This window comes from Mustelus asterias, chromosome 30 (assembly GCF_964213995.1).
Source record: "Mustelus asterias chromosome 30, sMusAst1.hap1.1, whole genome shotgun sequence".
Classification (NCBI taxonomy): Eukaryota; Metazoa; Chordata; class Chondrichthyes; order Carcharhiniformes; family Triakidae; genus Mustelus; species Mustelus asterias.
In genome coordinates, this window is record NC_135830.1 from 10,102,995 (window position 1) to 10,121,275 (window position 18,281).

Sequence of the window (18,281 nt, forward strand, 5' to 3'; positions counted from 1 at the left end):
GGTGACTATAATGAGGTGTATTAAATAATGAGGGGCATAGATAGGATGAACCCACATTGTCTTTTTGCCAGGGTAGGAGAATTGAAAACTAGAGGGCATGGGTTTAAGGTGAGAGGGGAAAGATTAAAAGGGACCTGAGGGGAAACGTCTTCATGCAGAGGGTGGTGTGTACATGGAATGAGCTGCCAGAGAAAGTGGTTGAGGCAGGTTCAAACAGCAGGTTTAAACATTTAAAAAGCATTTGGATAAGTACATGAATTGGAAAGGATTAGAGGGATATGAGCCAAACATGGGCAATTGGGACTCGCTGGGAGGGCACCATGGTTGGCATGGATCAGTTGGGCCGAAGGGTCTGTTTCTGTGCTGTATTGCTCTAGGACTCTATGTGTTGGCTGCGTCAGCATCTATTGCCCATAACTCATTGCCCTTGAACTGAGTGGCTTGCATTGCTGGGGGATGTGGTAATTTCCTTCTTTAAAGGACATTATTAAATTGGATGAATTTTTACAACAATTGTCATCAATGGACTTCTAATTCTAGATTTGTACTGAATTCAAATTTCAACATCTGGCCATTGTGGGATTCGAACCCAGGGTTCACAGTGTATTGCCCTGGATCCCTGTATTACTAGTCCAATGACACTAATACTGCACCATTGGCAAAGGAGCCACAATAGCCCGAGATCCATGGAATCAGAGCATGCTCTAAATTTAAATTAATGCTCACCAACACTCACCCCAAAACAATTTCACTGTTTTCAACATTTTAAATCTGCTGGAGTCTACATCTGCAAAGATCTCAGAGAGTTTGGTGTCCGGGCAAAATGTTGCAATCTTCAAATCTTCGCCGTGTAAATGAGGAAAGTTATAGGTGTAATTCAAGGTTTGTAATTCAGGACAGACAAACATTTCTTTTGGTCTGAGTTTGCTGTGAGTAAATCCTCCCCTTCTAACCCCCTGTAAAAGGAGTTTCCAAAATCCATCAGCATTTGTCCAGAACAGAAATTCAAAACATTCTCTCCTATTGCTTGCACAGAATTACTTTAGTGGGACAAAATTGCAGTGGAGGCAGTTCAGAGAAGATCCAGTTGGTTGATTCCTTTCAGGTTGAGCAGTTTGGGCCTGTACTCTTTGGAGTTTAGAAGACTGAGAAATAATCTTATTGAAACATCTGGGAATTTAAGGGTGGCATCGTGGTTAGCACTGCTGCCTCACAGCACCAGGGTCCCAGGTTCAATTCCGGCCTTGGGTCACTGTCTTTGTGGAGTTTGCACATTTTCCCCATGTCTGTGTGAGTTTCCTCCGGGTGCTCCGGTTTCCTCCCACAGTCCAAAGATGTACGGGTGTGGTGGACCGGCCATGCTAAATTGACCCTCGTGTCAGGGGGATTAGCAGTGTAAAAGCAGGGGGTTGTGGGGATGGGGCCTGGGTGGGATTGTGGTGGATACAGACTTGATGGGCTGAATGGCCTCCTTCTGCACTGTAGGGATTCTATGATTCATATGATATAAGGTGCTTGACAAGGTAGATGCTGAGAGGATGTTTCCTTTGGTGTGGGAATCAAGGAAAAATAAAGGATTTAAGGTTAAGATGGAGAGATCTTTTTTCTCAGTGGCCTGTTGATCTTTGGAACTCTGTTTTCACCAGAGAGGATTGGAGGCAGGTCATTGAATATATTCAAAGCTGAGGTTCTGAACCACAAGAAACTCATGGGTATGGATGGGGTGGGGGTAGCAAAGTCATAGAGATTTACAGCATGGAAAACGGCCCTTTGGCCCAACTTGTCCATGCCGCCTTTTTTTAAAACCCCTAAACTGGTCCCAATTGCCCGCATTTGGCCCATATCCCTCTCTACCCATCATACGCATGTAACTATCTAAATGCTTTTTAAAAGCCAAAATTGTACCTGCTTCTACTACTACCTCTGGCAGCTTGTTCCAGACACTCACCACGCTATCGAATTACAATGGGATCTTGATCAATTGGACCAGTGGGCTGACGAGTGGCAAATGGAGTTTAATTTAGACAAATGCGAGGTGATGCATTTTGGTAGATTGAACCAGGGCAGGACTTACTCAGTTAATGATAGGGAGTTGGGTAGAGTTACAGAACAAAGAGACCTAGGGGTACATGTTCATAGCTCCTTGAAAGTGGAGTCACACGTGGACAGACTGGTGAAGGCGGCATTCAGCATGCTTGGTTTCATCGGTCAGAACATTGAATACAGGTGTTGGGACGTCTTGTTGAAGTTGTACAAGACATTGGTAAGGCCACACTTGGAATACTGTGTGCAATTCTGGTCACCCTATTATAGAAAGGATATTATCAAACTAGAAAGAGTGCAGAAAAGATTTACGAGGATGCTACCGGGACTTGATGGATTGAATTATAAGGAGAGGCTGGATAGACTGGGACTTTTCTCTGGAGCATAGGAAGCTGAGGGGTGATCTTTTAGAGGTCTATAAAATAATGAGGGACATAGATCAGCTGGTCAATATCTTTTCCCAAAAGTAGGGGAGTCTAAAACTAGGTTTAAGTTGAGAGGGGAGAGATACAAAAGTGTCCAGAGGGACATTTTTTTCACACAGAGGGTGATGAGTGTCTGGAACAAGCTGCCAGAGGTAGTAGTAGAGGCGGGTACAATTTTGTCTTTTAAAAAGCATTTAGACAGTTACTTGGGTACGATGGGTATAGAGGGATATGGGACAAATGCGGGCAATTGGGATTTGAATATAAAGACGGCATGGACAAGGAGGGCCGAAGGGCCTGTTTCCATGCTGTAGACTTCTCTGACTCTATGACTCTCTGTGTGAACAAATTGCTCCTCTGGGTACTTTCGTATCGCTCCCCTCTCACCTTAAACCCTTGCCCTCTAGTTTTAGACTGCCCCACCTTTGGGAAAAGCTATTGACTATCTAGCTGATCTGTGCCCCTCATTATTTTATAGACCTCTATAAGATCACCCCTCAGCCTCCTACGCTCCAGAGAAAAGTCCCTGTCTATCCTACCTCTCCTTATAACTCAAACCATCAAATCCTGGTAGCATCCTAGTAAATCTTTTCTGCACTCTTTCTAGTTTAATAATATCCTTTCTATAATAGGGTGACCAAAGAACAATACAGCACAGGAACAGGCCCTTCGGCCCTCCAAGCCCGTGCCACTCCCTGGTCCAAACTAGACCATTCTTTTGTAGCCCTCCATTCCCACTCCGTTCATGTGGCTATCTAGATAAGTCTGAAATGTTCCCAGTGTGTCCGCCTCCACCACCTTGCCCGGCATTGCTCCTCTGGGCACTTTCGTATCGCTCCCCTCTCACCTTAAACCCTTGCCCTCTAGTTTTAGACTCCCCTACCTTTGGGAAAAGATATTGACCATCTAGCTGATCTGTGCCCCTCATTATTTTATAAACCTCTCTAAGATCACCCCTCAGCCTCCTATGCTCCAGAGAAAAAAGTCCCAGTCTATCCAGCCTCTCCAAAGTAGACATGATCTTATTGAGTGATGCAGCAGGCTCGATGGGCCGAATGACGGGCTCCTGTTTCGAATTCTTATTCCGATGTTCTTGGATAGCTGCGCAAGCGCCCTGCTACCTATTGTCCCTCTGAAGATAGAGGTTCTGAACCAGCCCCTGAAACCACGCCCATTGTGACCCCCGACGGCAGCGCATGCGCTCTCCTTCCCCGCTGAAACAAGATGGCGACCGAAAACCGGAGCCTGTTCGCGGGAAAAAACCCCGGGAGCTGCAAACCCAGAACCGGCATGGTCTTATTCAGGCCGTGCAACCTGGAGCGGGCATTTGTGAAGCCTCCGCTCCCTCCCCACCCCGACTCCATTCCTCCCTCCGCCACACTGACTCTCACCCGCTGGAAAAAGCTTCCCCTGCACTCGCCGGGCTCCGAGCAAAGTGGCACTGCGCACACTCCAGATTCAGCACTGCGCCTGCGCAATAGGCTCCTGTGGAATGAAGAGGACACTTTCCCACCCGCAGGCGTACTTGGGAATTAACGGCGCCATTGTCAAAGACATAATAGAAAACTATCTGGTGCAATTGAGATGAATTAATTTTTTTAATACATTCCTCTGAATTTGTGATTAATTGGCCTGTGTACTAAGCAGATATTAATGTTCCACTTAAAATTAAAAGAGAAGGTGCAGGAAAAACGCAGCAGGATTGAGAGAGAACCCACAGAGGCAAGTTATGAATAGAGTTCAGACTGAAACAACAGTAAAAAAACCCACACGGGGGACCAGGAACTGAGTTCTGCATCCAACAGACAGCCTGATTTATGCCAGCTCCTAACTGTGTTTCTAAAGTCGAACTTATAAAACAGTAACACAGAAACAAAACTCTGTAGAGATTGTTTCTGGGACAAAGAAAATAATTACTGGAGATAGTCATCAGGCCAGACAACCTGTGAGAGTCACAAACAGAATTGAGGGTTCAGGTTGCTGACCTGCCCTCAGTCTGCAATTAAACATTTAGAGTTAGTCACTGACTAATGGCGGTCACAATTCCCACAATGCTCTGCGCCGCAGAAACCCCTCCATTCAAAAGTTGTTCGCTGGAATTCACTAATCATAGAATCCTTACAGTGCAGAAAGAGGCCATTCGATCCATCGAGTCTGTACTGCAACGGCAACAATATATTCTGCACCCTACTCTTTTCCTTTCCCCCGATGTACTCTATCAATTTACTTTTTTTCTGTACAGCACGCAGGAAATAATACTTTTCACTGTATCCCAGAACATGCGACAATAATAAATCAAATTAGACACTACATATCTTGGACACCAAGGGACAAATTTACCTAACCTGCACATCTTTGGGCTATGAGAGAAAAAACGGAGCACCCAGAGGAAGATTGTGCAAACTTCACACATGAGGTGGAGATGCCAACGCTGAACTGGGGTAAGCACAATAAGAAGCCTCACAACACAAGGTTAAAGACCAACAGGTTTATTTGGAACCACAAGCTTTCAGAGCGCTGATGAAGGAGCAGTGCTCTGAAAGCTCGTGATTCCAAATAACCAAAAGAGAAAATGCTGGAAAATCTCAGCAGGTTTGGCAACATCTGTAAGGACAAAAAAGAGCTGACATTTCGAGACCAGATGACTCTTTGTCAAAGCTTTGACAAAGGGTCATGTGGATTCGAAGCATCAGCTCTTTTCTCTCCTGACAGATCCTGCCATATCTGCTGAGATTTTCCAGCAATTTCTCTTTTGGTCTCAAATTCCAGCATCCGCAGTCATTTGCTTTGATTCCAAATAAACTTATTGGACTTTAACCTGGTGTTATGAGACATCTTACTGTGCAAACTCCACAGAGACAGTCACCCACCGCTGGAATCGAACCCAGACTCAGTGAGGCAGCAGTGCTAACCGCTGTGCCACAGTGAAGGGAGTTTGCCGCAAATTTCGGGTGACAACAATGGGCTGGATGTTGCTCAGAATGGGGAGCACTGCAGCAAAGTACAGAGAGACAGAGACAGAGCAGCAAACTGGACTGAGAAATGGAGTCTGCAGACTGGAACTGGCAGCATGAGGAGAGGTTATTTAGTCTAACACTCACAGCAATCTACAACCCACCCCCATTACCGAGACAGTGAGACAGAGAATATAAACACTCACCAACACAGCTCCAGTGAAACGTCCCAGGAAAAAGAGGGAATCTGTGGCAGTTTCTGTCCTGATATAGCCCCAGGACTGTCACTCAAACCCCCAACCCGGCCCAGTTCACAGCTCAGCCTCTCAGCTTGCAGCTTCCTGCACCTTGAGCCAACCCTATCCAGGTGTGGGAGGGATGTGGAACCCCAGAGTGGGGCGAGGGATGACCTCCTGCTGTGCCCCAAATAGTTTCTCCTTCCCCTCCCCCTTGGCGCTCTAAGGTCTGAATGTGGATGTGTTGATGGACATTGCAGAGCCTCACTGAGCTGCGGCTGTACCTTATCCTGGGTCACCCCCTCCCCCTGGGTTCAGTGTGTTCAGTTCCCTGCTTCTTTCCCTGCTGAACCTTCAGTTAATCAAAAACAGAAAGTGCTGGAAAACCTCAGCAGGTCTGACAGCATCTGTGATCATCCAGACCGGAAGCATTAACTCTATTCTCTCCACAGTCGCTGAGATTTCCAGCATTTTCTGTTTCTGTTTCAGATTCCAGCACCCGCAGTATTTTGCTTTTATCTTAAACAAGCATTCTTTGATGGCCTTTACCCTGATTGTTCCTTTCCAGAGCTTCCCACCTTCTGCTATTGTCCAGCACTCCCACATTAACTCTGTCATTCCTCCCCTTTATCCCGCTCACCCTGTCTGAAGTCAGGCTCAGAGTTTTACCGCCATCTCCCCCTCCCCCAGCCTCCACATCCCAACACCCGGAATCTCCAGCCCAGCGGTTCCAGTTTGTCTGGTTTGAGTTCAGATTTGCCGCAGCGCCGACAGGATTTCACTTCAAACCAGCCGGAACTGACTGCTCACAAATCCCTAAATGTTTCTCCAGCAGCCCGGGCTTGTTAATGTTGTTTAAAGTCAGCGCCCAAATGCAGTTACTCTCCTCAGTTTAAAAAACTTCTCCGTTTAATCTAAGGTACTATTCACACCAGACACAAATATAAAATTGTGAACGTTACCCCCCCCCCCCCCTCCCCTCCCCCCGGCCACCCAGACCCGAGCTGGGGTGTCCTGAGTAAGAGACATCTGTTCCAGGTGTGACAATTCTTACACATTCTCTGGTTGACATCAAACGGAAAACGCTGGAAATATTCATGAATGAAAGCAAATTGCTGCTTTTGTCAAAAGGGTCACCTGGACTCGAAACCTCAGCTCTTTCTGTCTCCTTACAGATGCTGCCAGACCTGCTGAGATTTTCCAGCATTTTCTCTTTTGGCTGGAAATACTCAACAGGTCAGGCAGCCTCTGTGGAGAGAGAAACAGACTGAATGTGACCTGTCATCGGAACTGGGAAATATAATATTATTTCTCGCAACTAAAAGAGACACTTTACAGCCTTCAGAACAAAACTGAGTCCAACAATTTTACACCACAATCTCTGTCCCCATTGTGTTCTGTGTTTCGTTGCTGCTTTTTTCACCTCATTTTCCTCGTGTTTTCTTTACCTTACATTCAGACTATCGCTCACCGGCTATTCACAACTCATCCAGAACATCTTTTGTGTCTTTACTTGTCCCAGTACCACTCGCTTTGGTCTTGGGCCGTGAAACATTTTGTCAGTTTGCAGATCTTTCATTTTGTCTCCTCCACCTCCCTCTCTCAATTCTTCAGAGGTCAGTCTTTGGCAAAGGGTCATCTGGACTCGAAACGTCAGCACTTTTCTCTCCTGACAGATGCTGCCAGACCTGCTGAGATTTTCCAGCATTTTCTCTTTTGGTTTCAGATTCCACCATTCACTGTAATTTGTTTTTATCCTGATTTTCCCTGTGTGGCTCTGGAGAGCGCTTGAGACGTTAGGGACAGAGAAAACGAGATTTTTCACTCTCTCTCAGAGGGTCTTTGGTCTGTGGAATTCTCTTCCCCAGAGAGCAGTGGAGGCAGAGTCAATGAATATTTTTAAGGCTGAATAAATGGATTCTTGATTGACAAGAGAGTCAGAGGATTAGGGGGGGGGGGGGGGATTCGGGGGGGGGGCGGGGGGGGGGGAGGGGGGAGACAGAAAAATGGAGTTCTGGCCACAATCAGATCAGTTGGGATCTTGTCAAATGCTGGAGCAGAGGGGCCCAATGGTCCACTGCTGCTCCTCATTCATATGGATGTTTAGCTGTATGTTTCACTCTGTTTTTACCTCCATAGAAGCTGCTGAGCCTGTTGACTATTTCTGGCATTGACTGTTTTATTTCAGATTTTAAGACTCTGTAACATATCACTGTGTAATCCAGCAATTAATCCAGTTCTCCTGGATTTCTGCTCTGTAACATATCACTCTGTAATCCAACAATTAATCCAGTTCCCCTGGATTTCTGCTCTGTAACATATCACTGTGTATTCCAACAATTAATCCCATTCCCCTGGATTACTGCATTGTGGCATAGTGGTTAGCACCGCTGCCTCACAGCGCCAGGGACCCGGGTTCGATTCAAGTTTCAGGTCACTGTTGAGTTTATTTGTTGAGTTTGCACATTCTCCCTGTGTCTGCGTGGGTTCCCTCTGGATGCTCCAGTTTCCTCCCACAGTCCAAAGATTGGGTGGATTATGTGGATTGGCTATGCTAAATTGCCCCTTAGTGTCAGGGGGAACTAGCTAGGGTAAATGCATGGCATTAAGGGGATAGGGCCTGGATAGGATTGTGGTCGGTGCAAACTCAATGGGCCGAATGGCCTCCTTCTGCACTGTTGGATTCTATGATTCTAGTTAGAAGTCTCACAACACCAGGTTAAAATCCAACAGGTTTATTTGGCATCACGAGCTTTCATCGGGTGAGTCAATCGTCCATGATTCTAGATACAGACAAACTCACAGATGCACAAATACATTCACAGACACGCATATATGATTTCAAGAAGTAATTAGATATCGCTCATGGGGCTAAAGGGATCAAGGGATATGGGAGGAAGGGGCGATCAGAATAATTAATTCGATGATCAGCCATGATCAAAATGAATGGTGGAGCAGGCTCGAAGAGTCGAATGGCCTACACCTGCTTCTAGTTTCTATCCTTCTATGGACACACACACCGCACGCACATGCATGCACACGCACACGCATGCACGGACGCACGCACACACACACACACACACTCAATCTCAGACACTCTCACAAACACAGAGACAGACTGAGACCATGAAGGGTTGATGTCAGTCTCACTCTAATCCACCTGCTGGGCACCAAAATAATAACAGAAGCAAATCTGAAACTCAGTGTGTGGATTTTATTGTGAAATGAGATAATTTATAAATATATCCCCATAGCTCCGGGTGGGAGTGGAATTGATGATTTCTTGACTGTCTGTCTGCACTGCTGCCTCACAGCGCTAGGGACCTGGGTTCAATTCCCGGCTTGAGTCACTGTCTGTGTGGAGTCTGTACGTTCTCCCCGTGTCAGCATGGGTTCCCTCCAGGTGCTCCGGTTTCCTCCCACAGTCTGAAAGACGCGCTATTTAAGTGCATTGACCCAAACAGGTGCCGGACTGTGGCGACTAGGGGAATTTCACAGTAGAACATAGAACAGTACAGCACAGAACAGGCCCTTCGGCCCACGATGTTGTGCCGAACTTTATCTGAAACCAAGATCAAGCTATCCCACTCCCTATCATCCTGGTGTGCTCCATGTGCCGATCCAATAACCGCTTAAATGTTCCTAAAGTGTCTGACTCCACTATCACTGCAGGCAGTCCATTCCACACCCCAACCACTCTCTGCGTAAAGAACCTACCTCTGATATCCTTCCTATATCTCCCACAACGAATCCTATAGTTATGCCCCCTTGTAATAGCTCCATCCAGTAACTTCATTGCAGTGTTAATGTTAGCCTTACTTGTAACTAATAAATAAATTTAACTTTTAACTTTAATTTTGTGAACTCATAGAATCGTAGAATCCTACAGTGCAGAAGAATGCCATTCAGCCCATTGAGTCTGCACCAACCACAATCCCACCCAGGCCCTACCCCGGTAACTCCACATATTTAACCTGCTAATCCTCCTGACACGAGGGTCAATTTTGCATGGCCAGTCAACCTAAGCAGCACATCTTTGGACTGTGGGAGGAAACCAGAGCACCCGGAGGAAACCCACCCAAACACGGCGAGAACATGCAGACTCTGCACAGACAGTGATCCAAGCTCGGAATTGAACTCAGGTCCGTGGCGCTGTGAGACAGTAGTGCTAACCACTGTGCCACCATGCCGCCCTCATCTCCTTGAACAAATAGTAAATTGTAGAGATTATAAAGTTTGAATTGTAATATCTAATGGTGTAAAGTATCTGGGAGCAGAGTGGGTGTGATAAAGGCTGGAATACAGACTGTGGGAATGAGGCTGAAACTGCTGTGCTCAGTGAATGGTTCTTATTGGAGGGAGGGATGGGAGGAGGGAGAGAGGGATGGATGGTGAGAGGGAGGGATGGAGAAAGGGAGGGAGAGTGAGGTGGAAGTAGGGAGAGAGGGATGAATGGGGGTGAATGTGAGAAGCTGAAGTTTACATTTGAAGAGGTTCCCAGTCTCTCTGATCAGCTGAACTGGGGAAGCTTTTGCGCAGACTGCACTGCTGCTGTTTCCCCTCCTGTCCACCAGGGTCGCTGTAGGCCTCCCAGCTGCTGCTCCTCCCAATGTCACCTCTTGCCCACTCCAGCCCCTCCAGCACACCTCACTGGAGCCCCGGGCCATTCTTGCCATCCTGCCATGTCTCGGGTACTGAGGCCAATAGTAAAGTTTATTTATGAGTCACAAGTAGGTTTACATTCACACTGTAATGAAGTTACTGTGAAAATCCCCCAGTCACCACACTCCGGCACCTGTTCGGGTTACACTGAGGGAGAATTCAGCATGGCCAATGCACCTAACCAGCACATCTTTTGGACTGTGGGAGGAAACCGGAGCACCCGGAGGAAATCCACAGACACGGGGAAAATGTGCAAACTCCACGCAGTGACTCAAGCCTGGAATCAAATCCAAATCCCTGGCACTGTGAGGCAGCAGTGGTAACCACTGTACCACTGTACCGCCCAGTGCTCTAAGGTTAAGTTTCTTCTTCAAACCTAAGAAGATTCAGTGTCACATCAGGACGGGGAAAAAGGAGTCCATTGGCTTCAGATGGATAATGGTAAAAGTTAATATCCCAATTTATTCACTTTATTCCTTCAAGCTGAGGTTTACAAAGTGAGAATTCCGCTGTTTATAGCAGTGACTAAATAAGCAATGACACTCATCCTATATTTAAATTAGTCTGGAATACACCTCAATTTCACACAGGTTAACATTTTTCAAGCATTTGGAACCCCAAATGTCTGCTGATGTGTCATCCAGAGCTGTTTTCCTGGCAGTTTGTGTCAGTAGTAGGCTGCTGTTACCATCCACTCTTGGGCAGGGTGAGGAGACAGCTCCGACACCGACCTCAGCTGGAATGGGAATTGAACCATACATTAGTCCGCAAGCCGGCAATGCTGCAGGAATTGCAAAGGGGTTGCACAGAGGTCCAGAATTAGAAGAGGGGGTTGTGGAGATGGAGGAAGCGTCTGCAAGACATGGGGACATTTTGGATTATCTCAAAATTACAGAATGTGGGAGACCAGTCAGGAATGTGTTGAAATTGTCAAGTCTGGCGGTAATGTGTGGATGTGGGATTCAGCAGCAGATGAAGGGCTGCACGGTGGAACAGTGGTTGGCACTGCTGCCTGACAGCAGTGGGTTTCTGTGTACGTTCTCCCTGTGTCTGAGTTTCCTCTGGGTGCTTCCGTTTCCTCCTACATTCCAAAGATGTGCAGGTTAGGTGGATTGGCCATGTTAAATTATCCGTTAGCGTCCAAAGATGTGTAGGTTAGGGGGGTTAGCAGGGTGAATGCACAAGGGTACAGGGCCCATCGAGTCTGCACCGACTCTCCAACAGAGCTTCTTACCCAGGCCCAATCCCAGTAGCCCCACATATTTATCCCGCTGTTCCACTGTGTTACTTATTCAGTACAATAGGGACCAGAGTCTGAGGTTATAAATGGGTGAGTTTACTCCAATCATAATTCTTTCAACACCTGACAAGTTTACAGCTATTAACATCCTGCCTATCAAATAGCTCCAGCCTACATATGAGAGGACCAACATTCAGAGCTTTCAAATCCTTATCCTGAAGTTACAAAACGGACTTTAATCATCGGCCTGCTGATACATCGGCACATTCACACAGGGGTGGATTGGACTGTCATCTGTTATTTATTCATCTTTAGTTCAATACAGTTTCTGAGTGATTTAAATTTAAAACAAGGTCTGCAGGCGTGAAGATTTATTGACACATGAATGAGAGATGCTGTGGGGTATTCTACAAGTCCAACAGGGTTGATTTACATCAGAAAAACTCCAACTATCAGTATAAACATAATTTATTTGGGATGCAATTAACAGCAGCAATAACAGCAGAATCACACCCCTGTGACCACTGGTGAACTCGCTGGTGTCTCACCAGGTTGTATGACTGGGTGAATCTCTTTCCACACATTGAACAAGTGAACGGCTTCTCCTCACTGTGAACTTGTTGGTGTCTCAGCAGAATGGATGACCGGGTGAATCCTTTCCCACACTCAGTGCAGGTGAACGGTTTGTCCTCAGAGTGATTTCGCTGGTGTGCGAGCAGAAGTTTTCTGCTTTTAAAGCTCTTCTCACAGTCAGAACATCTGAACGGTCTCTCATTTGTGTGAACAAGTTGGTGAGAAGTGAGAGAAGATAAACAAGTGAATCTCTTCCCACACGCAGGGCAGGTGAACGGCCTTTCCCCAGTGTGAATTCGCTGGTGTACAGTGAGGTCGCCTGATCGCCTGAAGCCAGTCCCGCAGTGAGAGCACGTGAATGTCTCTCGTCAGAGTGAACACGTTGATGGTGACGCAGTTCCTCAGAACTTTTATAGCCCTTCCCGCAGTCTGGACATTTAAACAGTCTCTCTTCACTGTGAACTCGTTGGTGTTTCTGCAGGTTGGATGATCGGTTAAATCCCTTCCCACATTCAGAGCAGGTGAATGGCCTCTCTCCAGTGTGAATGCGCTCATGTGCCACAAGGTGGAATGATGTCCTGAACCCCTTCTGGCAGTGGGAGCAGCTGAACGGTGTGGAACCGGTGTGAATGTACTGGTGCTCCCGCAGTGTGCGTGTAGTTTTAAAACTCTTTCCACACTCAGTGCATTTAAACTCTCTCCTGTCGGTGTGAACTGGCTGGTGTCTCTGCAGGGCAGAGAAATCTGTGAATCCCTTCCCACACACGGAGCAGGTGAATGGCCTCTCCCCTGTGTGAATGTGCTGATGTATCAGCAGGGCCGATGACTGAATAAATCCTTTTCCACATTCGGAGCAGGTGAACTGCCTCTCCCTGCTGTGAATGCGCTGGTGAATCAACAGGCCAGCTGACTGAGTGAATCCCTTCCCACACACAGGGCAGGTAAAAGGTCTCTCTCCAATGTGAGTGCGTTGGTGATTTTGCAGGTCAACTGGATAATTGAATCCTTTCCCACAGTCTCCACATTTATACGGTTTCTCCCTGGTGTGACTGCGCTTGTGTCTCAACAGGCCAGATGATCGATTGAAGCCTTGTCCACATACAGAACACATGTACAGTGTCTCCTCTCTGTGAACGGTGCTTTTTTCTTCCATGTTCAAAGGCTGATGATGTTTAGATCCTGATGAATCAAAGCTCTCTGTCTGATCTTGATGTGATCCTTGATTTACAATTTTCTGGAATTCCTCACCTTCTAATCCGCTGAAAAATGAATTGAAAACAGAAAGAGGGAAACATGAGAGACAAGCCATAAATATACAAAGGCAAAATGTGAAATTCAGCTGAACTAATCTGGTAAACTGTGGAATTGGGACTAGGAAATAGTGGATATGAAAGCTGCTGGATTGTGACAAAGCCTCAAACTGTTTACCAATGCACTGAGGGAAAGGAACCCTCCACCTCTTCAGAGCCAACAACAAGAATCCAGCCTTTATGCGTGAAGAGGGAGAGGTCGGGAGGAGGGTGACGGAGAGAGACTTTATACATCAGCAACTCAACCAGGATTTTGGCAGAGTCTCCTCAACCCACAATCTTCCCCACCTGGAAGTACCAGAGCAGTTGGGACATGGGAAAACCACACAACTCCCTGACTTGGACAAATATCACTGTCCGTTCAATGTGACTGGGTTAAAATTCTAATACTGTTGCATTGTGGGAGCACCTTTACTATATGGACTGCAGAGGTTCAAGAAGAAGGCCAACTATCACCATCACAAAGGACAATTGGTGATTGGTAACATATCGCTGTCTGTGATAGTAAATCAGGACAAATACCTGGGCCTTTTTTGTTCTTTTGCAAATCTGTATGAAACCTGCAATTTCATAAGATATAGGAGCAGAATTAGACCATTCGGACCCTCGAGTCCGCTCCGCCATTCAATCATGGCTGATATGCTTCTCATCCCCATTTTCCTGCCTTCTCCCCATAACCTTTCAACCCATAACCAATGAAAAATCTGTCCAACTCCTACTTAAATTACTCACTGCCCAGCATCCACCGCACTTTGGGGTAGCAAATTCCACAGATGAAAGGAAAACAAGGAAACAAAACCCATGACCGCTACAATCTAGGAGGACAAGGACAGTGGACAGGTGGGGAAAACCACTACCTGGAAGTCCCCCTCCAAACCACTCACCATCTTGACTTGGAAATATGTCACTGTTCCTTCACTGTCATTGGATCAAAATCCTGGAATTCCCTCCCTAACAGCACTATGGCTGTACCTACACCACATGGATTGCAGTGATTCAAGAAGACAGCTCACCACCACCTTTTCAAGGGCAATAAATGCGAGTCTAGACAACGACTAGAATCCATTGAATGATTTTTAAAATGACTTGGAATATCCATGAGAAAACAATCCTGACAGTTACTCAAATAAATACTTCACTCAGTCACACCAGCTTCCGAGTTTACATTTGACTGGAGTGGTTGGATTTTGCTGCTGTTTGTGGAAAACTTTGGGGCATTTGCCCAGTCCATTACGCAAACCAGCCTCCCATCCATTCACTCTGTCTACACTTCCCGCTGCCTCGGAAAAGCAGCCAACATAATAAAGAATGCCACACACCCCAGACATACTCTCTTCCACCTTCTTCCATCAAGAAAAAGGTACAAAAGTCTGAGATCATCTACCAACTGACTTAAGAACACCTTCTTCCTTGCTGCCATCAGACTTTTGAATAGACCTACTTCTCATTAAGTTGATCTTTCTCTACACTCTAACTGTGACTGTAACACTACATTCGACACTCTCTCCTTTCCTTCCCTATGTACAGTATGCTTTGCCTGTATAGTGCACAAGAAATAATACTTTTCACTGTACACTAATACATGTGATAATAATAAATCAAATCAAAAAAGAACCCCACACACCCTCTCTTCCACCTTCTTCCATCGGGAAGAAGATACAAAAGTCTGAGATCAAGTACCAACTGACTCAAAAATAGCTTAATCCCTGCTGCCATCAGACTTTTGAATGGAGCTGCCTTATATTAAGTTGATCTTTTGCTACACCCTGGATATGACTGTAACACTACATTCTGCACCCTTTTCTTTCCTTCTCTCCTATCTGCTCTATGAATGGAATGCTTTGTCTGTACAGTGCGCAAGAAATAATAATTTTCACTGTAAACCATAACATGTGACAATAATAAATCAAAATTATCCACCAGTTCCCACTTCTGTTCTTTCTGATGAATGAAGGATCTGTGCACAGCTTTTTCGACCCTCCTCCCAATCTCCACATCACAGCAAAAAGATCACCAGTCAACGATAACGACTTTCAATGACGGAGGGTTTACCCAGCATTCGCCGCGGTGGTGAATGTCCCCTATTTACACCAGAAGAAGGCACTGCTCAGGTGCAGTATCACCAGTATTGGCGCGTGCGCACCGTCGGTCATGGCGATGGGGTGAGTCTCTCTTTTTGTCTCTTTGCCACGAGGAAGGAAGCGGAAACTCTGAGGGAGCGATGGAGCCGGCTCTGGATAAGGAGAGTTTCTAAACACCTGGTGGACGCCTCAAACCACGATTGAGACTCGGCGCTTCCGTGTTTGCAGCTCCGGATCTTTTTCCGCCCGAGGCCCAAGTCCAGGTTAACGGCCGCCATCTTGGATCAGCGAGAGGCGCATGCGCCAAGGTCTTCGTGACTCAACAGTGAGGGCGGGGCTGAGATTTTTCAGTTCCCACCGGGTCCTAGTTTCCAGCACATCAGAGTTATAATTATTTATTCGTGTCAGAAGTAGGTTTACATTGACACTACAATGAAGTTACTGTGAAAATCCCCCAGTCGCCACACTCCGACGCCTGTTCGGGTACACAGAGAGAATTTAGCATGGCCAGAGCACCTAACCAGCACATCTTTCGGACTGTAGGAGGAAACCTGAGCACCCGAAGGAAACCCACACAGACACAGGGATAATGTGCAAACTCCACACAGACAGTGACCCAATCCGGGAACTGAAGCCAGGTCTAACCACTGTGTCACCATGCCTCCTAGCGAACTGGGCAACAGGTGTCTAAACAGTTTCACCCGCTCCCAGCCTGCAGCTGGTGTTTACAGGAGTCCATGAACCATGTACATATTCAGTGTGAGAGGTTGCAGTTCCTGAAGGAGCTGCTTCTCCACTTTTAGTTACACTTCTATTCTGCCCCACGCTCCTAATCATTGGCTTCCCATGTGGAGGACGCTTGGGAGGTCAGAGGATCTTTTCCTGGACCTGCTCTTGGGGCTGGTTAAAACAGTGATTTGTAGATCTGCATGGGGTAACTAGGTTGTCGGCCTCTCTCCCACGGTCTTGTCCATGCTCTTGTGGTCCTGGAGAAGAAGCGTGCAGTGTCGACTGGAACACTCGAAAACTCCACAACTCAGGGTACAGAGTGTCTCATAGACACTGGAAACAGAATTCTGGTTTAGTTGAGATGGAAGTTGATTGGACCACAAGATTGGGGAAACAAGAAACAAAAGAATATTCCATGGAAGCAAGAATTGTCTGTTCTGACTTTCTACCCTGTGCTGACAATGATACTGACTCTGTCAATGTCTTTTACAAGGTCCACGAGGGCGATGAATTGCAGATGGGAAACTGAAACCAAACATCACATCAAGATCTGACAGAGTCACTCAATTCATCAGGACCTGAATATCATCGACCTTTAAATGTGGAAGGAGAAATGTTTTTCTGTTTTGGCGGTGCGGAAAGATTTCAAACATCAGTGTGACTAGAAAAGCACCAAGACATACACACACACCTGGGTGAGAGTGTTCCAGTAAACTGACTGGAAAGAGCTTTAACCAGTTACACAGCCTGATTTTAAAATAATCTCACTATTCACAGCAGAGAGCCAAAGGATGAGAAGATCTTGGAGCAGAATTAGGCCATTGGGCCCATTGAGTCTGCTCCACTATTCACTGATCTGATATAATCCTGAACTCCACTTTCCTGCCTGATCCCCATGACTCTTGACTCTCTTACTGAGAAATAATACACAAGTTCTTTGTGTGGACAAGGCTTGAACAGATTGTTTAACCTGGAGAGACACAAGGACACCTGTACCATGGAGAAACCATGGAAATGTGGGGACTGTGGGAAGGGATTCAGTTACCCATCGCTGCTGGAAATACATCGCCGCGGTCACACTGGGGAGAGACCATTCACCTGCTCCGTGTGCAGGAAAGGATTCATTCAGTCATCCCACCTGCTGACCCACCAGCAAGTTCACATTGAAGAGAGGCTTTTTAGCCACTCTGACAGCGATAACAACTCTAAAAGCTCTGAGGACCTGGTCAAGCACCAGATTGTTCACATTGCAAGACAGTTCAGTTGCTCCCACTGTGGGAAGCTGTTTAAACGATCACAGAACCTCATTGAACACGAACGCACTCACACTGGGGAGAGGCCATTCACCTGCTCTGTGTTTGGGAAGAGATTCACACGATCATCCCACCTCGCTACACACCGACTGGTTCACACTGATAACAGACCTTTCAAATGTTCCGAATGTGAGAAGAGTTATAAAACCACAAGTGATCTGCTGATACACCAGCGAGTTCACAATGAGGAGAGGCCATTCAGATGTACGGTGTGTGGGAAGGGATTCACTCTGTTATCCAGCCTCCAGAAACACCAGCGAGTTCACACTGGGGAGAGGTCGTTCACCTGCTCCTTGTGTGGAAAAGGATTCATTTATTTAACCAGCCTCAGATCACACCAACTTGTTCACTCAGATAAGAAACCTTTCAAATGTTCTGAATGTGAGAAGAGCTTTAAGACCTCAAGTGTTCTGCTGAGGCACCAGCAAGTTCACTCCGGGGAGAGACCGTTCACCTGCTCCGACTGTGGAAAGGGATTCACTTGCTCATCCAACCTGCAAACACACCAGCACATTCACACCGGGGAGAAACCGTTCACTTGCTCTGAGTGTGGGAAGGGATTTTCTCACTCATCCCACCTGCAAACACACCAGCACATTCACACCGGGGAGAAACCGTTCACTTGCTCTGAATGCGGGAAGGGATTTTCTCACTCATCCCACCTGCTGAGACACCAACACACTCACAATGGAGAGAGACCGTTCACCTTCTCTGA

At 46.6% G+C, this 18,281-nt stretch overlaps 1 protein-coding gene across 2 annotated transcripts; it reads right to left on the reverse strand.

The window, feature by feature from the left end:
• Window positions 1-12,012: 12,012 nt before the first annotated feature.
• Window positions 12,013-15,823, reverse strand: LOC144481010 (uncharacterized). Of its 2 annotated transcripts, none has more exons than XM_078200635.1 (2): window positions 15,702-15,823; window positions 12,013-13,392 (listed from the first exon to the last, which is right to left on the reverse strand). In XM_078200635.1, exons 1-2 carry the CDS (start codon window positions 15,800-15,802, stop codon window positions 12,189-12,191), a joined length of 1,305 nt encoding a protein of 434 aa, XP_078056761.1. In that variant the 5' UTR covers window positions 15,803-15,823; the 3' UTR covers window positions 12,013-12,188. The 2 variants fall into 2 exon arrangements, with proteins under 2 accessions (XP_078056761.1, XP_078056762.1); XM_078200636.1 differs by having other exon boundaries at window positions 15,364-15,814.
• Between the last annotated feature and the right edge of the window lie 2,458 nt (window positions 15,824-18,281).

Excerpts from the sequence above, each read along its gene's own strand:
- LOC144481010 (XM_078200635.1), bottom strand. The coding sequence starts at position 15,802 with ATGGCGGCCGTTAACCTGGACTTGGGCCTCGGGCGGAAAAAGATCCGG. Across the intron at positions 13,393-15,701 it reads TGGTTTGAGGCGTCCACCAG|CGGATTAGAAGGTGAGGAAT; the intron begins GTGTTTAGAAAC and ends TTCATTTTTCAG.